The 17,699-nt window shown below is 45.3% G+C and overlaps 1 protein-coding gene and 1 non-coding gene across 3 annotated transcripts in view; both read right to left on the bottom strand.

Moving 5' to 3' along the window:
- Window positions 1–17,699, bottom strand: part of Scn8a (sodium voltage-gated channel alpha subunit 8) — a 170,548-nt gene that overhangs the window by 60,691 nt on the left and 92,158 nt on the right. For both annotated transcript variants that reach the window (XM_029469723.1, XM_029469724.1), the window contains exons 7-11: window positions 13,766–13,987; window positions 12,769–12,832; window positions 11,594–11,735; window positions 8,868–9,074; window positions 7,124–7,417 (exon numbers count right to left, since the gene is read on the bottom strand). In XM_029469723.1, coding sequence (XP_029325583.1) covers window positions 7,124–7,417; window positions 8,868–9,074; window positions 11,594–11,735; window positions 12,769–12,832; window positions 13,766–13,987 — 929 coding nt within the window. The remainder of the gene's footprint in view (window positions 1–7,123; window positions 7,418–8,867; window positions 9,075–11,593; window positions 11,736–12,768; window positions 12,833–13,765; window positions 13,988–17,699) is intronic.
- Window positions 11,215–11,321, bottom strand: LOC115029519. The gene has a single exon (XR_003835080.1). It is a non-coding gene; the product is annotated as a U6 spliceosomal RNA (small nuclear RNA).

Below are 17,699 nucleotides of genomic sequence, written 5' to 3'. Positions count from 1 at the left end.
GAGTCTCATAGTACCTGCTCTAAGTACATTGTATCAGAGTCTCATAGTACCTGCTCTAAGTACATTGTATCAGAGTCTCATAGTACCTGCTCTAAATACATTGTATCAGAGTCTTAAGACTGCAGATTTACTGTCATTAGTTTAAGGGAGTCTGAAACATGATCTATCCCACAAAGGTAGTTTTCTATATCAAAACAAGTGGTCAAATTAGACTTGCTTTTCACTTGAAAAAGTATGTGTGCCACTCATAATAATTCCAATCCTGAATTTACAACATTTCAGAATATTTGATTATAACTATTTTTCTCTTAATAGATGCATATGAGGAAAGTGTTGTGGCATACTTAAGGTTCCTGTTTTAAAGAAGACTTTGTAGGCACCAATGCTTTCAATACTCCTTTCATCTGACATCCTTAGGGCAAGGAGCCGCATACGCATACGCTGACCTGGGATAGAGTGAGGTGGGGCATGGGGAGGGTACTGAAGGGGAGCTATGGGCCCCAGGGCTTAATCTCAGCCACAGCTCTGTGTAGGTCACAGGTAGATCTGGTTCCTAAGTCTTCAGGTGCTAAAAGGGAGACAAAGCCCAGAGTGAGCTAACTTCTGTAAGAGGAAGGCACCAGTCTCTGAGGGAAATTTTACAATTCAAAGCTGTAACCAGAGTTTTCTGCCTCAGAGTTTAGGCCTACTTTTCTGCTAAAATGACTACTGTGTCAATATAGCATACATATTGCAAATGTTAAAGGAAAAGTGCAATATGCAGTTAATAATAATAACCCTGGTAGGGCTGCTGTGTTCAGGATTTTGCCCTTGACTGTCCAGAATTGCATTTCTGGTTCTATGTTCCAAAGTGTTTCTAGGTCCCTTCTCTTTTTGTGATGCACAAAGCCTCTGTCCCTAAATGGGTTACATTCTCTTTCTAATTCAATGCACATCACCCGTGTCTTCCACTTGCTGCTTTGTCTTTTCCTGACTTGCCTCTAAAACCCACAAACTTCTGAGACATATCTGAGTTTTATCACTGGGGATCACACCAAGAAAATCATAATCAGGACTGGAAGCATAGCCTGTTAACAGTGCTTGCTGGAGTTTCACACGGGGCTGAGTTCTACCCCCAGTACCACAAAAAAACAAAACAAAACAAAAGTAAAAACAAAGAGAAAGTCATGAATCATACATAGGTTATTTTCACGTATGTGAAGGTAAAGTCATTGTGGCATGCCACACACAGGCTTTGTTCAGCAATAAATGTTAAAGGAGGACCCAGCGCCCTCCGTTACTATTCTGACACATCCTGGTGGTGAGAGTGGATGACACTGCGGTTAGATTCCATAATGCTGATTATATCCTGTTTGTGAATGAGCGCTGGCATTATGAGAGCACACACATGGTCAGCTCTAGACTTCCTTCTCCCAAGTTGTGGGCTGGTAAGGGAGATCTGGGCCTCTCTACTTTCCTTTTCTTGTCTTACATGTGTGCGTGTTACACGTGTGTGTGTGTGTGTGTGTGTGCGTCCTCATTGGATTCCTGTGCTTGTTCTACTCAGTATGAGCGATGAGTGCAGCCTTTGCAGATCAAAGTAGCACAAAGCTTACTGACTTACAGTAAGACAAATGCACACTAGGAAATTTTATGGCAATTAACATTGTCATAACACCAAAGAATATGATAATTTCTAGAAATTCATTGTTGTTACATTTTACAATAGTATCAGCTCATGAACACCTGGAGAAACAGTAACTAAACCTTCACCACAGAGAGTCTGGTAAAAATGTCGGCTGAAAGGTGGTGTCTTAAGATAGAAAAACCAGGGGCTGGAGAGAAGGCTCTGCGGTTAAGAGCACCGACTGCTCTTCCAGAGGTCCTGAGTTCAATTCCCAGCAACCACATGGTGGCTCACAACCATCTGTAATAGGGATCTGATGCCCTCTTCTGGTGTGTGTGTGTGAGCTCATATAAATAAAATAAATAAATCTTAAAAAAAAAAAAGATATAAAAACAAAAGCTGTGCGTGCGGTCATCCCAGAACTCAGGAGGCTGAGGCAGGAGGATCACACAAGTTTGTGATCAGACTAGGCCATAACATCAAGATCCTGCCTCAGCAATAACCACCAACAACAAAAGGGCACAGTGAGAGGAGTCTGTGCCTCTGCCCCAGACAGCTGCTCGATCCATCGTGTGCAGGACCACACTGGTGTGGTTTGTAGGAGGGAATGGTCAAAGCAGGAGAGACAGGTCTGAGACAGCCCCAAAGTGGAGAATTTTAATAATATGGAGTGTATGTGAGCTATGGAGATAGTATTGGACTGCTAGGTACTCAGCTCTGGAGTGGTTTAGGGAAGGGAAATACTAGCTTACACAGAAAGGAAGTAGCTAGGGACAGTAGCTTTGGGCTGGTTAAGTCGCACATGAAAGGAACACTCACAGGCAACTATGGGGGCTAGATATAAGGGAAATTTAATAAACTGCTCAGCGGTACAAAACATCTGAGAGCCTCCCTAGAAAGACGTGTGGACAAAGCCAACCGGAAGCACCTCTGGGAGCTCCCAGAGTCATCCTTAACAACTTGTACATCAGGAGATGCAGTAAGGCCTACTCCAGGATTGGCGGGTGCTTTCCTTAATATCATTGCTGCCCTTCAAGTGTGCACCAGGCAGCCACCCTGCCACAGGACTTTCCTTCTCTGTGGCTGCCACACCACTCCTTTCCTGTTGTCTAAATTCTCTTCCTTCCCATTGTTCGGCTTCTTCCTGTCAACTTCCCCAACCCTTACACAGTGTCAAGCACCTCTTTGTGAGTATGACATCCTTTTTATAGTTGTTAAATCTCCTTGGACCATCTACAAGGCTCTTACAAGCTTCATGCCATTTTTATCTCCTTATATCTCTTGGGCTGCTTTCTATATAGTAGATATAACTAGCTTCAATGGCTTATACTCTGATTATACACTGCAAACTGGCCATGCTCACAGGTCCCTGTTACCCCTCAACTGGATCATGTTCCACTGACACTGCTTTGTGCATTGTCTAAAGAAAGACACTCTATTTACTTGATGATAAAATTTAATTTTACTTAATAAAATACCTATTTGTCTCAGGGCCCTGGCTCTATTCACTCCTGAGACCCAGTCAGGTTCATGAAAGGAGAAGGTCTTGCTTCTTATTTTAAAAATTGTTCTTGTCAACCAATTGAGCGCTTCTGGCCCTTCTCAGATGGTCACATCATAGCTACTTAAGAAATATGACCTTCTATAGGTTTTTCTTGGGAGAATAGCTCTCGGGTGCTCTGGACCTACGGGACAGGCCTTTCCATTCTCCATACATAAATCTGTAGACATCCACAGGCATGTGACCACTGTTTGAAATATGATAGATAGATAGATAGATAGATAGATAGATAGATAATAGATGATAGGTAGGTAGATAGATGATAGATAATAAATGATAGATAGGTAGGTATATAGATAACAGATGATAGATACATAGATGATAGATGATAGGTAAATAGATGATAGATGGATAGAGGATAGATGACTGATGGATGATAGATAGATTGAAGATAGATAATAGGTGATATGTAGATGATAGATGACATGTAGGTGATAGATGGTCTTAAATAGCCTATTTATTTTTCCCTCACCATTTTATTTCCAAAAGTGATTTTTAAAATGCGATCCTAGGACTCCCAGAGGCCTAGCTAACCACTCTGCCTCCCAGCCAGGTCAAACTGTTTGGTGACAATGCTGAGATGATAACTTTTAAAATTATTCTTATTTTCTCACGAGCATCTGAGGGAAGCTGTGGGCTGACAGCTTTGCTATATTTGAAGGCTTTTAAGATTTTCCCAGCATTTGGAAGCTCTGCATAGGCCAGGGAACCAAAGTTTGGCAAGGAGTGATGCGTGCTACCATCATGCATGGTTTAAGAGCTGTTGGTACAAAACAGCAAAGGAGTTTAGTATACCAGCATGTGGAAGTTTAAAATACCTAAGTATGTATAAGTTTTCTTAAATGTAGCTCCTAATAACATAGACTAAAATACTTTTAAAGAAAAAAGCCATGTGGGGCCCTCTGCCACTTTTACATTTATGTGTGTGTGCTGCTGCCATGCACATGTATGCACCTTGTGGGAAGCCATTCGTGTCTGTTCCAGGAACTAAACTCATGTGGTCAGGCTTGGCAGCAAGGTCCTTTACCTACTGAGTCCTCTCACTGACCCCTCAATAATTTTTAAAAATCTAAAAATGTTCTAAGACCATAAAGACCTGAGAACCTCTACAACAGGAGACACTTTACAAAACAGAAGCACAGCTTCAGGATAACAGTTACGGCAGTGTGGTGAGTCCTGAAAACTGAGAGAAAAGAGTGGAGAGCGAGGGTTTGGGAGATGTCCAATGACAGCAAGCCAGGCATAGTGGCGCACACCTTTAATCCCAGCATTTGGGAGGCAGAAACAGGCAGAGCTCTGTGAGTTTGAGGCCAGCCTGGTCTATGGAGTGAGTTCGAGGACAGCCAGGACATCTACTTATCTACACAGTGAAACCCTGTCTTGAAAAACAAACAAACAAACAAACAAACAAGCAAACAAACAATGAGAATGGAGAAGAAATGAACCTATACCTGAACTGTGCTGTGGAAAACTGAAAATCCCTGAAACCATGTCTGTGTACCAGTGAAGCAGGACGGCTGGGAATGCAATGCAGTCAGAGAAACAGCAAGAGAGTCTCAGGGCAAAGAACACTGCCAGTGTGAGGCGTTTAAGTCTAAAGCCAGTCTTGGCACACAGTCAGCCATGTCTGCTAGCAATCTACTTTTGTTTTTTTTTGTTTTTTTTCAAATAGAGAAATGAGAAGAAGTTTTGTGCACAGCAGGACATTTCAGAACCCAGTTTTACTTTCTAAGTGAGAGAGCAATCATTGGGACTCTGCTAAAGCCTATAGATAATCAGAGAGTATCCAACAGCCAAGCCTAGGAACAGAGAGGTTTCCATTGCGGAGCACAGTGATACTCTCAAGACATGGACAGAACTACAGCAAAGCTGCAGACACAGGCCCCAAGAGAGCAGGACCAGGAAAAAGGGGGGTGTGAAGGTGATGCAGAGGTGGCCTGTGGGCCATGATGGCATCCTAGAGGAAGGGAAATCAGGTTTCTACAAGTCCTGTGTTCATTTGGCTAACTGTGTCTGAATGACAGCCATGGGTATGAAAGCAGAGGTTAGGACTTGGGTAGAAGAAAGGATATGAAAATTTAAAATTCATAGATGAAAGGCACATAAACAAATGCATAGACAGAAGGCACATTAAACAAATGCATAGATAGAAGGCACCTAAGTAAATGCATAGGTAGAAAGCACCTAAACAAATGCATAGATAGAAGCCACATAAACAAATGCATAGAGGGCACATAAACAAATGCATAGATAGAAGGCACATAAACAAATGCATAGACAGAAGGCACATAAGCAAATGCATAGACAGAAGGCACACACAGTAAAAAGCAACAAGGAGGCTTGTACAATGTGATGGGAAGATGGAGCGGAGATTTCTGCTCTGCGAGGAAGGACCAGGAGACAGTTCTTCACAGCAAGATGTGAAGATCATCTGTGATGTGGACATTTACATATGGGACAATTCCACACATGGCAGAAACCAGCAGTCACATATGTGAAGTAACTGGTGGTTCGTTCTGCCTTAAGAACTAGACATCTGATGGGGTCCAACGACTGAAACTGGAGAATGACTGTATGCGTGCTGGTGCAGGCGACTCCATGAACTCGATGATAAAGAGCCAGGACTTTATTAGCAGACAGAATTACCCTCATTAGGGCAATCCTCTCATTCTTTTTAATTAAACTATTCTGTTTTAAAATTTAATTATTTATATTATTTATGAGTACACTGTAGCTGTCTTCAGACACACCAGTGGAGGGCATCGGATCTCATTACAGATGGTTATAAGCAACCATGGGGTTGCTGGGAACTGAACTCAGGACCTCTGGAAGAGCAGCCGGTGTTCTTAACTGCTGAGTCATCTCTCCAGCCCCTAACTAAACTATTCTAAATTGTCAATATTTCTTTAATGTCCAAGTCAAGCTCATTTCCTTTGACAAGATTTTATATTTCCTATAATATGGAAAAATGAAAGCAGCCAGGAGAATCTTCCTGTCCACTTTTCCCTATTTTCCTGAGATTTCAAGTAATAAGGGATAAGGTGCCCTTTCTTGCTAACGACTACATCTATTTCCACGTTGTCCAAGACCGTGGCCATTGCTATCCTGTTGCACACCGCTCTGTAACCTGGCACCGCTGTCTTTTGTCTACAGGTATTATAAAAATGTTGATTTCATCCAGACTCTCCTTTGTGTTTATTATTTATTTTGAAATTTTATTATTTATTTTACATGAATGTGTGTTTTGCCTGTCTGTCTGTCTGTCTGTGTGCTATATGCATGCCTGGTGTTCACGGAGGGCAGAAGGTGGCATTGGATCCTTTGGAATTAGAGTTAGGTTGTGGGCTACCAAGTGGGAGCTAGGGATCAAACCTGGGTTCTCTGCAAGAACAGTCAGGCTTCTCTTCTTTGAGGCAGGGTCTCTGTGTAGCCCTGGCTGATCTGGAACTCATTTTGTAGACCAGGCAGGCCTCAAATTCAGAGATCCTCCTGCCTCTGCCTTCTGAATGCTAGGATTAAAGGCACCCATTCCTGCTTGGAGCATGTGTAGTTTTCCTGACATAGGGGCTTGCTTTGCAGGTTGGCTCTGAACTCGGGATCCTCTTGCCTTAGCCACTGGAGTGTTGGGATTATCAGCATGTGCCAACGTAACAAGCTTTCACACAGGCTCAAATAAAATACCCTCAAGACGTTCACAACAGCTATTATTAGCAACAATCACACACAATTGTTATGGGGCAGTTTGGCCCACTAGGAGGGGAAAGACCTACAACTTGCTAGTGTGAAGTAGTCATCAGTGTGAGGCAAGGCTGCCAAGTAGGAGAGTACAGCCCTGGGCCTGTCTGACCAGGGGGAGGAAGGACAGGTGCTGAGGAGGACTCTGGGAGCTACAAGGCCAAGTAGGAGGAAGAAAGCGGGACTCTTTTGGTTAATTTGAGACAATACACAGACTTTACCTGATTCATGATGGAAAATTTCCTCCCTATCCTATTGTCTGGCAGCCGGAAGGCCTTCCTTCTCATGCCATCTTCCGACTCTGACTTAAACACCTTCTCGGGGTCCCCCTTCTCCTCCCCTTCAGAGAGCTCCTTCTGCTTCCTCTTCTTCCGTCGGTTCCGCCGCTCCTTTGCGCTCTTGGAACTGAGTTTAGACAGTTCAGATGAGCTCCTCGGAGAGCCTACCCCATCTTCCCCTTCTTCTTCAATGGCATCTTCTGAGACAGTGCCCGCCGAAGTGGCCATTGCAGCAGCCTAGGAAAGGGACCACAGCAATAGACCTGGTCAGAAGCATTATCTGGGGCCACCCAATCAGCCACTAACAGACAGGGACATGGGGAAGCCCATCCTGCTGGAGGAGGCTGAGTTCAGCACTGGCTGCTTCCACTCTCTGTGAACTTGCATCCTGGTACTCAGGCCAAGATGGCCAGCACATCTCATGGTGAGCATGCTGGAGATTTATTCTGAGCATCCCAGGTAAGGACCTGGCTGCTGTCTTCATACCAAAGGATGAAGTGAGTGACAATGGAAATGAAGGCTTAGAAATGATATTACACAGTAGCGGGCAAACACTGCAATGTGTGTGTGTGTGTGTGTGTGTGTGTGTGTGTGTGTGACTCATGTGACTCATAGATATGAGTAGGAAGTTAAATATTAACAGTAATAGAATAACAAATTGTTTCTAAGTTTTATTTTTTGCCAACATCTTCATTTTAAGTGTTTAAAACCTATTTATTATTGTATGTATGTGCGTGGGAGTGTGTCTATGTGTGTGTATACAGATATCAAAGGGACAACTTTTACAAAGTCATTTTTTGCATTCTGGGGATCAAGCTCAGGTCACCAGGCTCATGTGGAAAGCTCCCCCCGACTGCCCACTGAGCCATCTCACTGTGTCTCTAACCTCCTTAAATATGTGTGTATTGTGTATGTGTGTATGTGTATTTTTTGTGTATTGTCTGTATTTGTGTATATTTGTGTGTATCTATCTGTATGTATTTGTATGTGCATGTGTGTGTATTTGTGTGTGTGTCTGTGTATTTGTATGTGTGTGTATTTGTGTGTGTATGTGTGTGCCTGTGTGTATGTGTGTATATGTGTGTGTGCAAATGTAAATGGTTGAGGCTAGAGGTCAACCCAGGATTCCACTCACCTTGTTTTGTGAGACAGGGTCTCTCACTAGCCTGGAACTCACTAAGTAGGTTAGGTTGGCTGGCCAGGACCCCTGGGACCCACCCATCTCCACCTATGGACATGGCTTCAGGGAGCCACCATGTCTGGCTTTTTGTGTGGATTCTGGAGATCAACTTGGGTCCTCACCCTTCTGTGGCAAGCACTTCACTGCCTGCGTTCTCTCCCCAGCCCCCTGTATTTTGTTTTAAGTTAGAAATAATATTCTCTAGCCATAGTGAACCCATCAAGGGTATCCCAGTGTTTCTCTAATCAGAAAGTGGGTAGGTGTGGGGTATTGCCCAGTGCACAGATGCACAAAGCTCTGTGTTCAGTCTCCAACCCTGAGTCAATAAACAAACCAGACAGCACCACAGCAGAAACTGCTTGTCGCTTGCTTCCAGTCACCACAGGAGTTGAATGCTGAGTTGAGAAAGTCAATAAAAGAACGCTTGCACTGGCAATCAGCCAATCAGCGGGAGCCCTAGCCTCTGAGACCCGAAAGAAGCCGGGGCACGCAGGACTGCCCACTCACCTGCGCCTCCTCCTGCTGCTTCTTGAGCTGCTCCAGCATCGCCTTGAACTCGGCCTCTTTCTGCTCTGCCTCCTCCAGTGTTGCCTGGTTCTGCTCTTCGTAAGCCATGGCCACCACAGCCAAGATCAAGTTCACCAGATAGAAAGAACCCACGAAGATCACCAGGACAAAGAAGATCATGTACGTTTTCCCAGCCGCTCGTAAGGTCTGGAAGAGGAAGGCCACGTTCTCAGAGTGAGCCGGGTTCCTCAGCAGGGACTGATGCCGGCTGGCGGGTGTGTGTGTGTGTGTGTGTGTGTGTGTGTGTGTGTGTGTGTGTCAGAGTTTCCTTGCATGGTACCTTGCTCCCACTCCATATCCCAGTGGTCAAATGTCTTCCTATTGCTTATCTCTCGCTTCCATTGAGGGAGAAGAATGTCTCCTTGTATTTTGCTTTCACAGAAAAATATTCTGTCTGCCTGTCTGTTTTAGAAAAGGCCTTGCAATGTGGCCCTGGCTGGCATGGATCTTGCTATGTAAATCAAACTGGTTTCAACCCCCCCCCCCAGTGACCTTCCTACCTCCTTCCACCCCCATCCCCCGTTTCCTGAGCACCGGGATCCTAACCTACACCACAGGCTTGGCTCATCTTGATTCTTTCAGTCAGCAAGCACTTAGTGGAATTTAGTGTCTGTTATGCTCAACAGTAAGGACTGACTTGGGGATTGGAAGTTGAAGCTTCTCTTAAAGAGGCTCCTTTTTGCAAAGGGAGATTTATCTTCTCTCCTCTAACCAACCAGCATCATCAGCCAGAGAAAAAGGCAATGGCTTGTCAGGACTTCTCAGGTTAGCAATCAGCGCCACCAGCTCCCTCATGATGACTTGTGAGTTACAAGACAATGAAGTCATCCTGGGATGGGGACCGCACACCTGAACAAGACCAGATGCAGTATGGCTCTAAAAAATATTGATAAGTCATACTTCAAGGTCCTCTGGAGAGAGACCCCATCATTTAAGCACCTAGGAAGGGGCCCTGCACAAACAACTGTTTGCTGTTTCTTTTTTTTTTTAATTTTTATTTTTATTTATTTATTTTTAGGGACTTGTTTATTTAAGATTTATTGCATTATGATGAGAAAAGATACATAATTTTAATTTATCTGAATTTGTTAACATTTAAAAAAATTTTTAAAGTGCATATTCAGACACAAATTCTTGCTGTACTCATACACTTTTCAATTTGTTGTTCCGTATATAATTTTTTGGTATGGAATCCAATGAGATGGCAACAATGGGGACATACACAGAAACTTGCAAAACTCCAGAGGCCAGAACAAATCTTCTCTATTGCTTTCTGAGAAGTTTTGACTTATGAAGGTTTCCATTTACTTTCTGACTTTATGTAAAAGGATGATAGCCACGTAGATCTGAGTAAAGGTGAGAGGAAGGTGGAAATTTGACTATTATCAATAGACTCAATAGTATTAAGAAGGGTGGAATATATTGGTGAAAACAAAAGTCTGGAGTCACTATCTGTGTAGTGAGGTGGTTGTGTTGTGTACAATAGGAATGTTTCTGACTTGATCACTTTTTAAACAATGATAATCAAGATCTCTGTTTGAATTATATCATTTAGAAAACAAATATGACATCCAAAGCCAAATGAATGGCTCATTTTGTTTCCTCTTCAGCACTCTTGCTAACATTGTTCATGTATATACTTGAAATATTAAGCTATATCAGTACCCATAATCTCATTTAATATTATGACTATACAGAAATGGAACAATGAAGAACAAATTAATACAACATTATGGAAAGAGAAAAATCTCTTCAAAATTAATATAAAACTTTTCATCTTAAAAAAGACTTACTTATATTTTAGAAACTTTTTTTTTTATTATAGTTTCCAGTTCAGTTTATTTATTTATTTTTTTAATATTTTTTATTACATATTTTCCTCAATTACATTTCCAATGCTATCCCAAAAGTCCCCCATAGCGCCCCCCACTTCCCTACCCACCCATTCCCATTCTTTTGGCCCTGGCATTCCCCTATATTGGGGCATATAAAGTTTGCAAGTCCAATGGGCCTCTCTTTCCAGTGATGGCCGACTAGGCCATCTTTCGATACATATGCAGCTAGAGACAAGAGCTCCGGGGTACTGGTTAGTTCATCATGTTGTTCCAACTATAGGGTTGCAGATCCCTTTAGCTCCTTGGGTACTTTCTCTAGCTTCTCCATTGGGAGCCCTGTGATACATCCAATAGCTGACTGTGAGCATCCACTCCTGTGTTTGCTAGGCCCCTGCATAGTCTCACAAGAGACAGCTATCTTTGGGTCCTTTCAGCAAAATCTTGCTAGTGTAAAAAATATGGAACGCTTCACGAATTTGCCTGTCATCCTTGCGCAGGGGCCATGCTAATCTTCTCTGTATCGTTCCAATTTTAGTATATGTGCTGCCGAAGCGAGCACTGTTTGCTGTTTCTTAAACAAACGTGCTGACAGCAGAAGTCCAAAAGAAGATGCACACTTCGGAGAGCGACCTGAGAGGAAGCAGGTGCTCTGAGGCGGTCGGGGTGTCAGCTTCCACAGCTGACCTAACAGTCAAGAAACTGGGCTAAGAGCTGGCTGGATTCATCCATCCCGAGGAATCGAGAAACGCTGTTCCCAGATCATACTTAAGGTCTGCAGTATGGGTGTGTCGCACAGGAAGTCCCCAGCTTGCCATACCCCAGTGTACTCACCAGCTGGTATAAGTTCTCCCAGTAGTCCTGAGTCATGAGGCGGAACAGTGCCAGGAAGGCCCAGCTGAAGGTGTCGAAGCTGGTGTAGCCGTAGTTGGGATTTCTTCCCGCTTTCATGCACTGGAACCCCTCTGGGCATTGCCTGAAGAAGGAAAGGGACACAACGGGAATGGAACACAGCTCAGTGCAAGAGGAACTACCTTGTAACTCCAAGCCCTAGATTCCATTCCTGGCAAAACATACACACAAATGCGTACATCCACATGTGTGTATGCACACACATACACATACCCACACACAAATGCATACATGTGCACATAAACACACACACACACACACACACACACACACTCAAACATGGGGAGGAAGTTCAGCATTTTTTCAAAATAACCCCACCCAGTCACGACCTCAATGATAATAGATTACACAAACCCATCTATCCCATGCCCTTTGAGAGAAGCAGGTATATACTTTCCCCTGCCTTTGGACTCCTGTCATGTCTCTTTTTAATGTAATTGCTAGTGTCTATTTTATTATTATAAAATTTAACTCGCTTTCCAGTTGTCAGGATACTATTAAAAAGCAGATACTTCGGAACCAATGCACTCAGTGAGACACTAGCACCTTAGTATGTTTATGAAATACTTGCATGCACAGCACTTAACAGCCCTTCATAGTAACCCTGTGAGGAAGAGAGTAGAGTCGATTAAATCTATGTCACCGATGATGAAGACCTAAATGGGTTGGCCAGAAGCTGCAGGAACGAGACTGTAATCTTGGCCGCTATCCCTTCCTGTACCGTGTCGGAGCTAGTACACTGTGGGCCATCCTTGGACTTAACCTCTCACCAAGACAGAGCCCTTGTTCCATTTGTATTAACCGTGTCAGTGTAGGCCGAGAGGGTGCACAAGAGCCAGGAAAGCTGCTTGTGCTTCAGAGAACCCCTGATCTGTCTGCACCTGTGATTTTAGTTTGAGATTGCTGGCACATTCACTTTCCAGGAAAATCTCAACTTTGGAGGGTCAAATGTGAAACAGAAAGAGAATCTGGTTCAGCCGATAGGTCAGACTGTGTAGGGCCCAGTACGTGAGCACAAAGAAAGGGAGACTCTTGCCCGTTTAGCTCCAGCTGGCAATCGGCACGTTAAGAACAACAGGGGTCGGTGAGCTACTTACCCGGCATCAGAACTGTTCCCGCAGAGCAAGGGTTCTAGCATGCCAGGGACCATGTAAAAGTTTGCTAGAAAAGTGGGAAGAGGCAGGAAATGAATAGGCAGATTCTGGTGAACGGGAGAATACGGTTACATGTGCCTCAGCGTTCCCGGCAGAAGCCACTATTGATTTTAGCTCAGATAAGTCTTTCCCAGCAGCAGGAAGCTAAGGAGAACTCCTCCCATTAATGATCTCCTGTACTAGAACTAGGAGTCGCCCTAAAGCCCTTGAGGTGACGCTGCACCCACGAGCACTTGACTCCCCTGCCTCAGCTCCACATGCCTGCTTCTGCTGCTGAGTCAGAGGGTCTTAGGCGGTGGGTGGTTCTCAACCTTCCTAACACGGTGGCCCGTTAGTGCCTGCAACACCTCATGTTGTGCTGACCACCAACCATAAAATTATTTCGTTCCTACTTCATAACTGTGATTTTTGCTAGTTATGACTCATGATGTAAATATCTGATTGCAGGATGTCTGATATGTGACCCTCCCCGGGGGGTCGTGACCCCCAGGCTGAAAAACACTGATCTAAAGTAAGTTTCAGAGATCGGCATCCCTTTACACGGTTTGCCCTTTTATCCTTGTAATATTTTTATCAGTATGTTCCAAAACTCTGCACTAGTCATTAGGTATGGTGCCCTACTTTTAATCGGAAGGTGCCGTCCCCGAGTTCTCCTTTGCAACCCTTCCTTGTGGCGACTTAATTGATTTTTATTTCTCTCGAGTGACTAGTAGTTTCGCATGTGTCTCGAAATGAAATAAAACAAGATAAAACTGGTAACAGCATGCTTGAGAGCTCCTGTGCAGCTCTGCCTGGGAGACAAGGGAATGGCTTTCCAAGCTCCATCTAGCTGTGCTGTGCTGTGCCTCTCTGGGCCGGACCACTTTTTGGTAGCTCTCGTGGTGGGGTCTGACCAGAACCTTGGGTGAAGCTTCCCTCTTGCCGAGGAGGGGACACCTACTTTTATTGTTGATATACTCTTCCCAGTCAAAGCCTCTGGTGCCGTTCTCGAGATAGCTCTCGTTGAAGTTTATGGGCCACACGACACACTTGTTTCGAAGGTTCCCCATGAAGAGCTGCAGGCCAATCAGGGCGAAGACACTCAGGCAGAACACCGTCAGGATCATCACGTCTGACAGCTTCTTCACAGACTGGATGAGGGCGCCCACGATTGTCTTCAGGCCTGAAGAGACAGAGCCCCCAGAACCAGAGTCAACCCAAGGTCCTGCCTACTTTCCCTGGCCTCCCTCTCTTGGTCCTAGCTCTACTCTCCCCAGAGGACCCCGCTTGAAATACAGCCACTGCATCTTTATACAGAGTAATAACGAGTAGGAAGAATTATCGCTTTCCAGAAGTATCCGTTTCTATCTCAATCATCCTTTAAAAATGAATTTTAAAATGCTGCTCCTCCTAGCTCGTGGCCCTTTTCCCCTTCACTCTCCAGGGGCCTCACATCTGCTGGCCCCTCCTCCTCGAGGCTCCACCCCTTCCCTGGGAAGCCCCTTCCTGCCTCTCAGCTCGCCTGCCTCTCCCACCATAGCTGTGGATTTAGTAGAGCCTTCTATGTCCCCTGTAGCGTTTGTCATGGCTATAATTTTTTTTTTCCTTGGGTCCGTCTTGTCCGCACTCGTATCTATAACAACTAACCCACGATAAATGTTTGTTGAGTAAACGGAAAAGCGATCAGGGATCGATTGAGGAGGCTGGCAAGCTGGAGGGGGATTCGTTGGATAGTCTATAAGCCAAGAAGCAGCAAGGACTTCTGATGAGCTCTGGAGATGTCCATGTATTGAAAAGGTTGTTATCAATACAGGTTTTACAGTCTGCATTCCCTGCTTGCTACACTCATCTCCTTGTGTCCTAGGTTAGAAACAATACGCTTGCAACTCATTGTCAGGTCCGGTTTTGTCATTCTGTTTTGTTGGTTGGTGCTGGGAATTGGACTCAAAACTTCGTGCACGCTGGGCGCATGCTCTCTGAGGGAGTTATATCGTGCCAGTCCCAACCTGAGGTTTAAATGTGAGACAACAGGTTTAAATTTAAACCCGAAGGCGGCCGCTTCCACACCGCCTAGTCAGTGACGGACAGCACACAAAATACAGTTGTAGGTCTACGCTGCTTGAGTTAAACGTCTGTGTGTGGCAATCCTCAGTGTGCCCAGCAGCAGGACACATAGGACACAGCCCGCAAAACACCAAGACTCCTGCGGTGTACAAGAGGAGCAAGAGGAGACTGAGCCTTCACGCACCAGCCTCAGGGAGGTGCTAAGCTTTGATCAACTTCGGGCACCCCAGGGAAGGCTGATGTGAGCTTGCCTGCCGTAGCTGGGTGGGTCGTCGCTGAGTCTAACCAGGCGTGCTACTTACACATATCACCTGGACGCTACAACTCAGGCTCTGGGATCTCGGCATTTCTACCTTTAAAAGGATAATTACAAGAGGTTGTGCCAGACGCCAGAGCATTTGCCCAGCACAGGCAAGGCCCTGGCACCATCCCCAGCACCACCACAAATAAAAAAGTAAATAAGAGATTATCACGGCTGGCTATCAGATGTTGTGAGGGCTGGGTGAGTTTGATACGGCAAACTTAACAGCACCCGGTGCACAGTGATTACGATCAATCACTGTCTGAGCCTCGGGTTATTCGTCTACGGGGATCTGCAATTCTGATCTCATGGAACTGTCGTGATATTTAAGTGAAATAATAGGAGAAACGTCTAATGCAGGGTATGACCTAGAGCACGTGTGACGTGTTACTGTTACACATCTAGTGCCCCCCTTGAAGAGACTTGGCTGGGATAAAGCCAGTGCTCAGGGCTCAGCCCTTGTGGTGATGATCTATCTAATGGGTGTTTGAGTGTGCTTTTTGGCCCGCTGTATTTTGCAAGGGACTATCTGAGATGCTTAGAGGGAAACTCTGTAGACTTTTCTTCCTGAGTCCGATAGCAGCAAAGGATGCTGCGCCTAATCTAGGAGAGGACCTGGCCCCGAACAGACACTTGAAAGTGCTGGTCAGGTCCTTGAGAGAGTAGATGATAGAGACTCATTCTTCCTTCTCTCTTCTTTTCTTTCTACCTAACCAGAATGGCACCTAAGGGAAAAGTGTGCAGGGGGCTGAGCCTTCTTCCAGCATGGCCTTCCCCAAGGCTGTAGGCTATAGCACCCAGGGGAAGCGAGCTTGCCCAGGTTCCAGGAGCAACAAGGAGAATGAGCTTGGCTGGCCCATGTTCCAGGGGACAGGGCTCTCTAGTCAGATTCCTTGTATCCCATGGGGCTGTGCAGTAGAAGCAGAGGGGCACTGGGGTGTTCTGTCACTGTTATAACCCACCATGGCTCAGAACAGACTTAAGGTCACTTCTTGGAGCTCAGCTCTCTTCCATGAGAAGTGTGTGGCAGTGGACAGTGAAGGAGAGGAGGCTGAAGAACCATCTCCCAAAGTCTTTAGAAACGGGCAGAGATCCAGAAAGAGAGACGGCAAACCATCGTTTGTACCCGAGGCATGTGATCGTGCAGCTAGGCACGCCAAGGAGAAGGCAGGCGTCAAGAACGGTCCCAGAGCTATGAAACTGATCTCCACACCACTTCTGGAAACCCCTCATTATATTTTGACTGGATTGGAATAGGCCTACCCGGGGCCTAAAATTCAAGTTTGGGAGTCTAAGCTATTGAACAGAGACTGGAACAGGACAACTGGGCAGTCGTGAAGAATGGCTGCCATGTTTCTTTCCCTGGAATTCCTTTTGATGGAGATCTTACGCAGCTCCCTCCTCCAAAGACTTCAGACAGGCACCTGTCTGAGCAGTGGTGATCATCTAATGCCTTTGACAACGCTGCTATTTACAATCGCAAGAATGAGTTTGAAACCACAAAGTACACCAAACAAAAGCGCTCGTTAACAGATAAAACAATTCACTCGATTAATCACATAATTTCACCACGAGTCTGACCTGGTTTGCCAGAGTGGGAATCTTTGGGTGTTCCAAGTCTATGTAAGAAGCAATTCTAGGCCAAATGCTCTAAGCAGCTCCCTCCCTGTCAGTGTGCTTTCAGCAGCTTTGTTTGTACAAGGTGACTCTCTCTTGGGAGTCGCGGATGTCAGCATGGTCATCTGACCTAAACCCAGACCCTTTGCTATAAGGACCTGGAAGAAACAGTTATCTGGTCACGTGGCAGAAATACTAACATATAACACTGAGAGTCTGCAGCAGCCCTTCTGGGTCATTTTAAGGAGTGATTAAGAACGTAAAGGGATTTGTACTCAGAAGGAAAGAAACAGACATGTGGAGAGAGAGAGAGAGAGGCAGAGACAAAGAACTCTCCGGTCTCTAGGATCTCTGGGGTCTTCTGGCTCTGCGCTCTGCTTGCCTCAGAGGTGCCTGACTGGAGCCTGAAGCTTTCCAGGAGAGCTCCTGTCCCAGGCCTGGTGCTCACTTCCTAGAGATGGGCCTGAATCCTCACAAGCGGGTGTCTTGCTATCCCTTCTCCATCAGCCAGGCGTCACAGCTGAGGAAATCTGCAAACAGGAGTCCACAAAACTCAAGACACTTTCCTCAAGTGCTCTGACATCTGAGGCTTAGATTGTCTTGCTGGTGAGTTTGTTTAGCTTAACGTTTAAAGTGGAAACTTAGCTGGGGATGACATTTCGGCTGCTTGTACTGCACAGAGGCTCAGAGGAATAAATCTTAATTAGGCGAGAGTAATCTCTAAGTCACATGAACAGCAGCAGTCATCTGCAAAGTGCTCTCCAAGATTCTCATCCAGATCTCAAAGGAAAAGAGAGGATGGCACAGGGGAAAGGACTGAGAAATGGAGGGCACCAGGTGTGCAGGGGGAGGGCACCAGGTGTGCAGGGGGAGGGCACCAGGTGTGCAGGGGGAGGGCACCAGGTGTGCAGGG

The sequence above is a fragment of the Mus caroli genome, chromosome 15 (assembly GCF_900094665.2).
Source record: "Mus caroli chromosome 15, CAROLI_EIJ_v1.1, whole genome shotgun sequence".
In the NCBI taxonomy this organism is placed as follows: Eukaryota; Metazoa; Chordata; class Mammalia; order Rodentia; family Muridae; genus Mus; species Mus caroli.
This window is presented reverse-complemented; position numbering and strand designations above follow the sequence as displayed.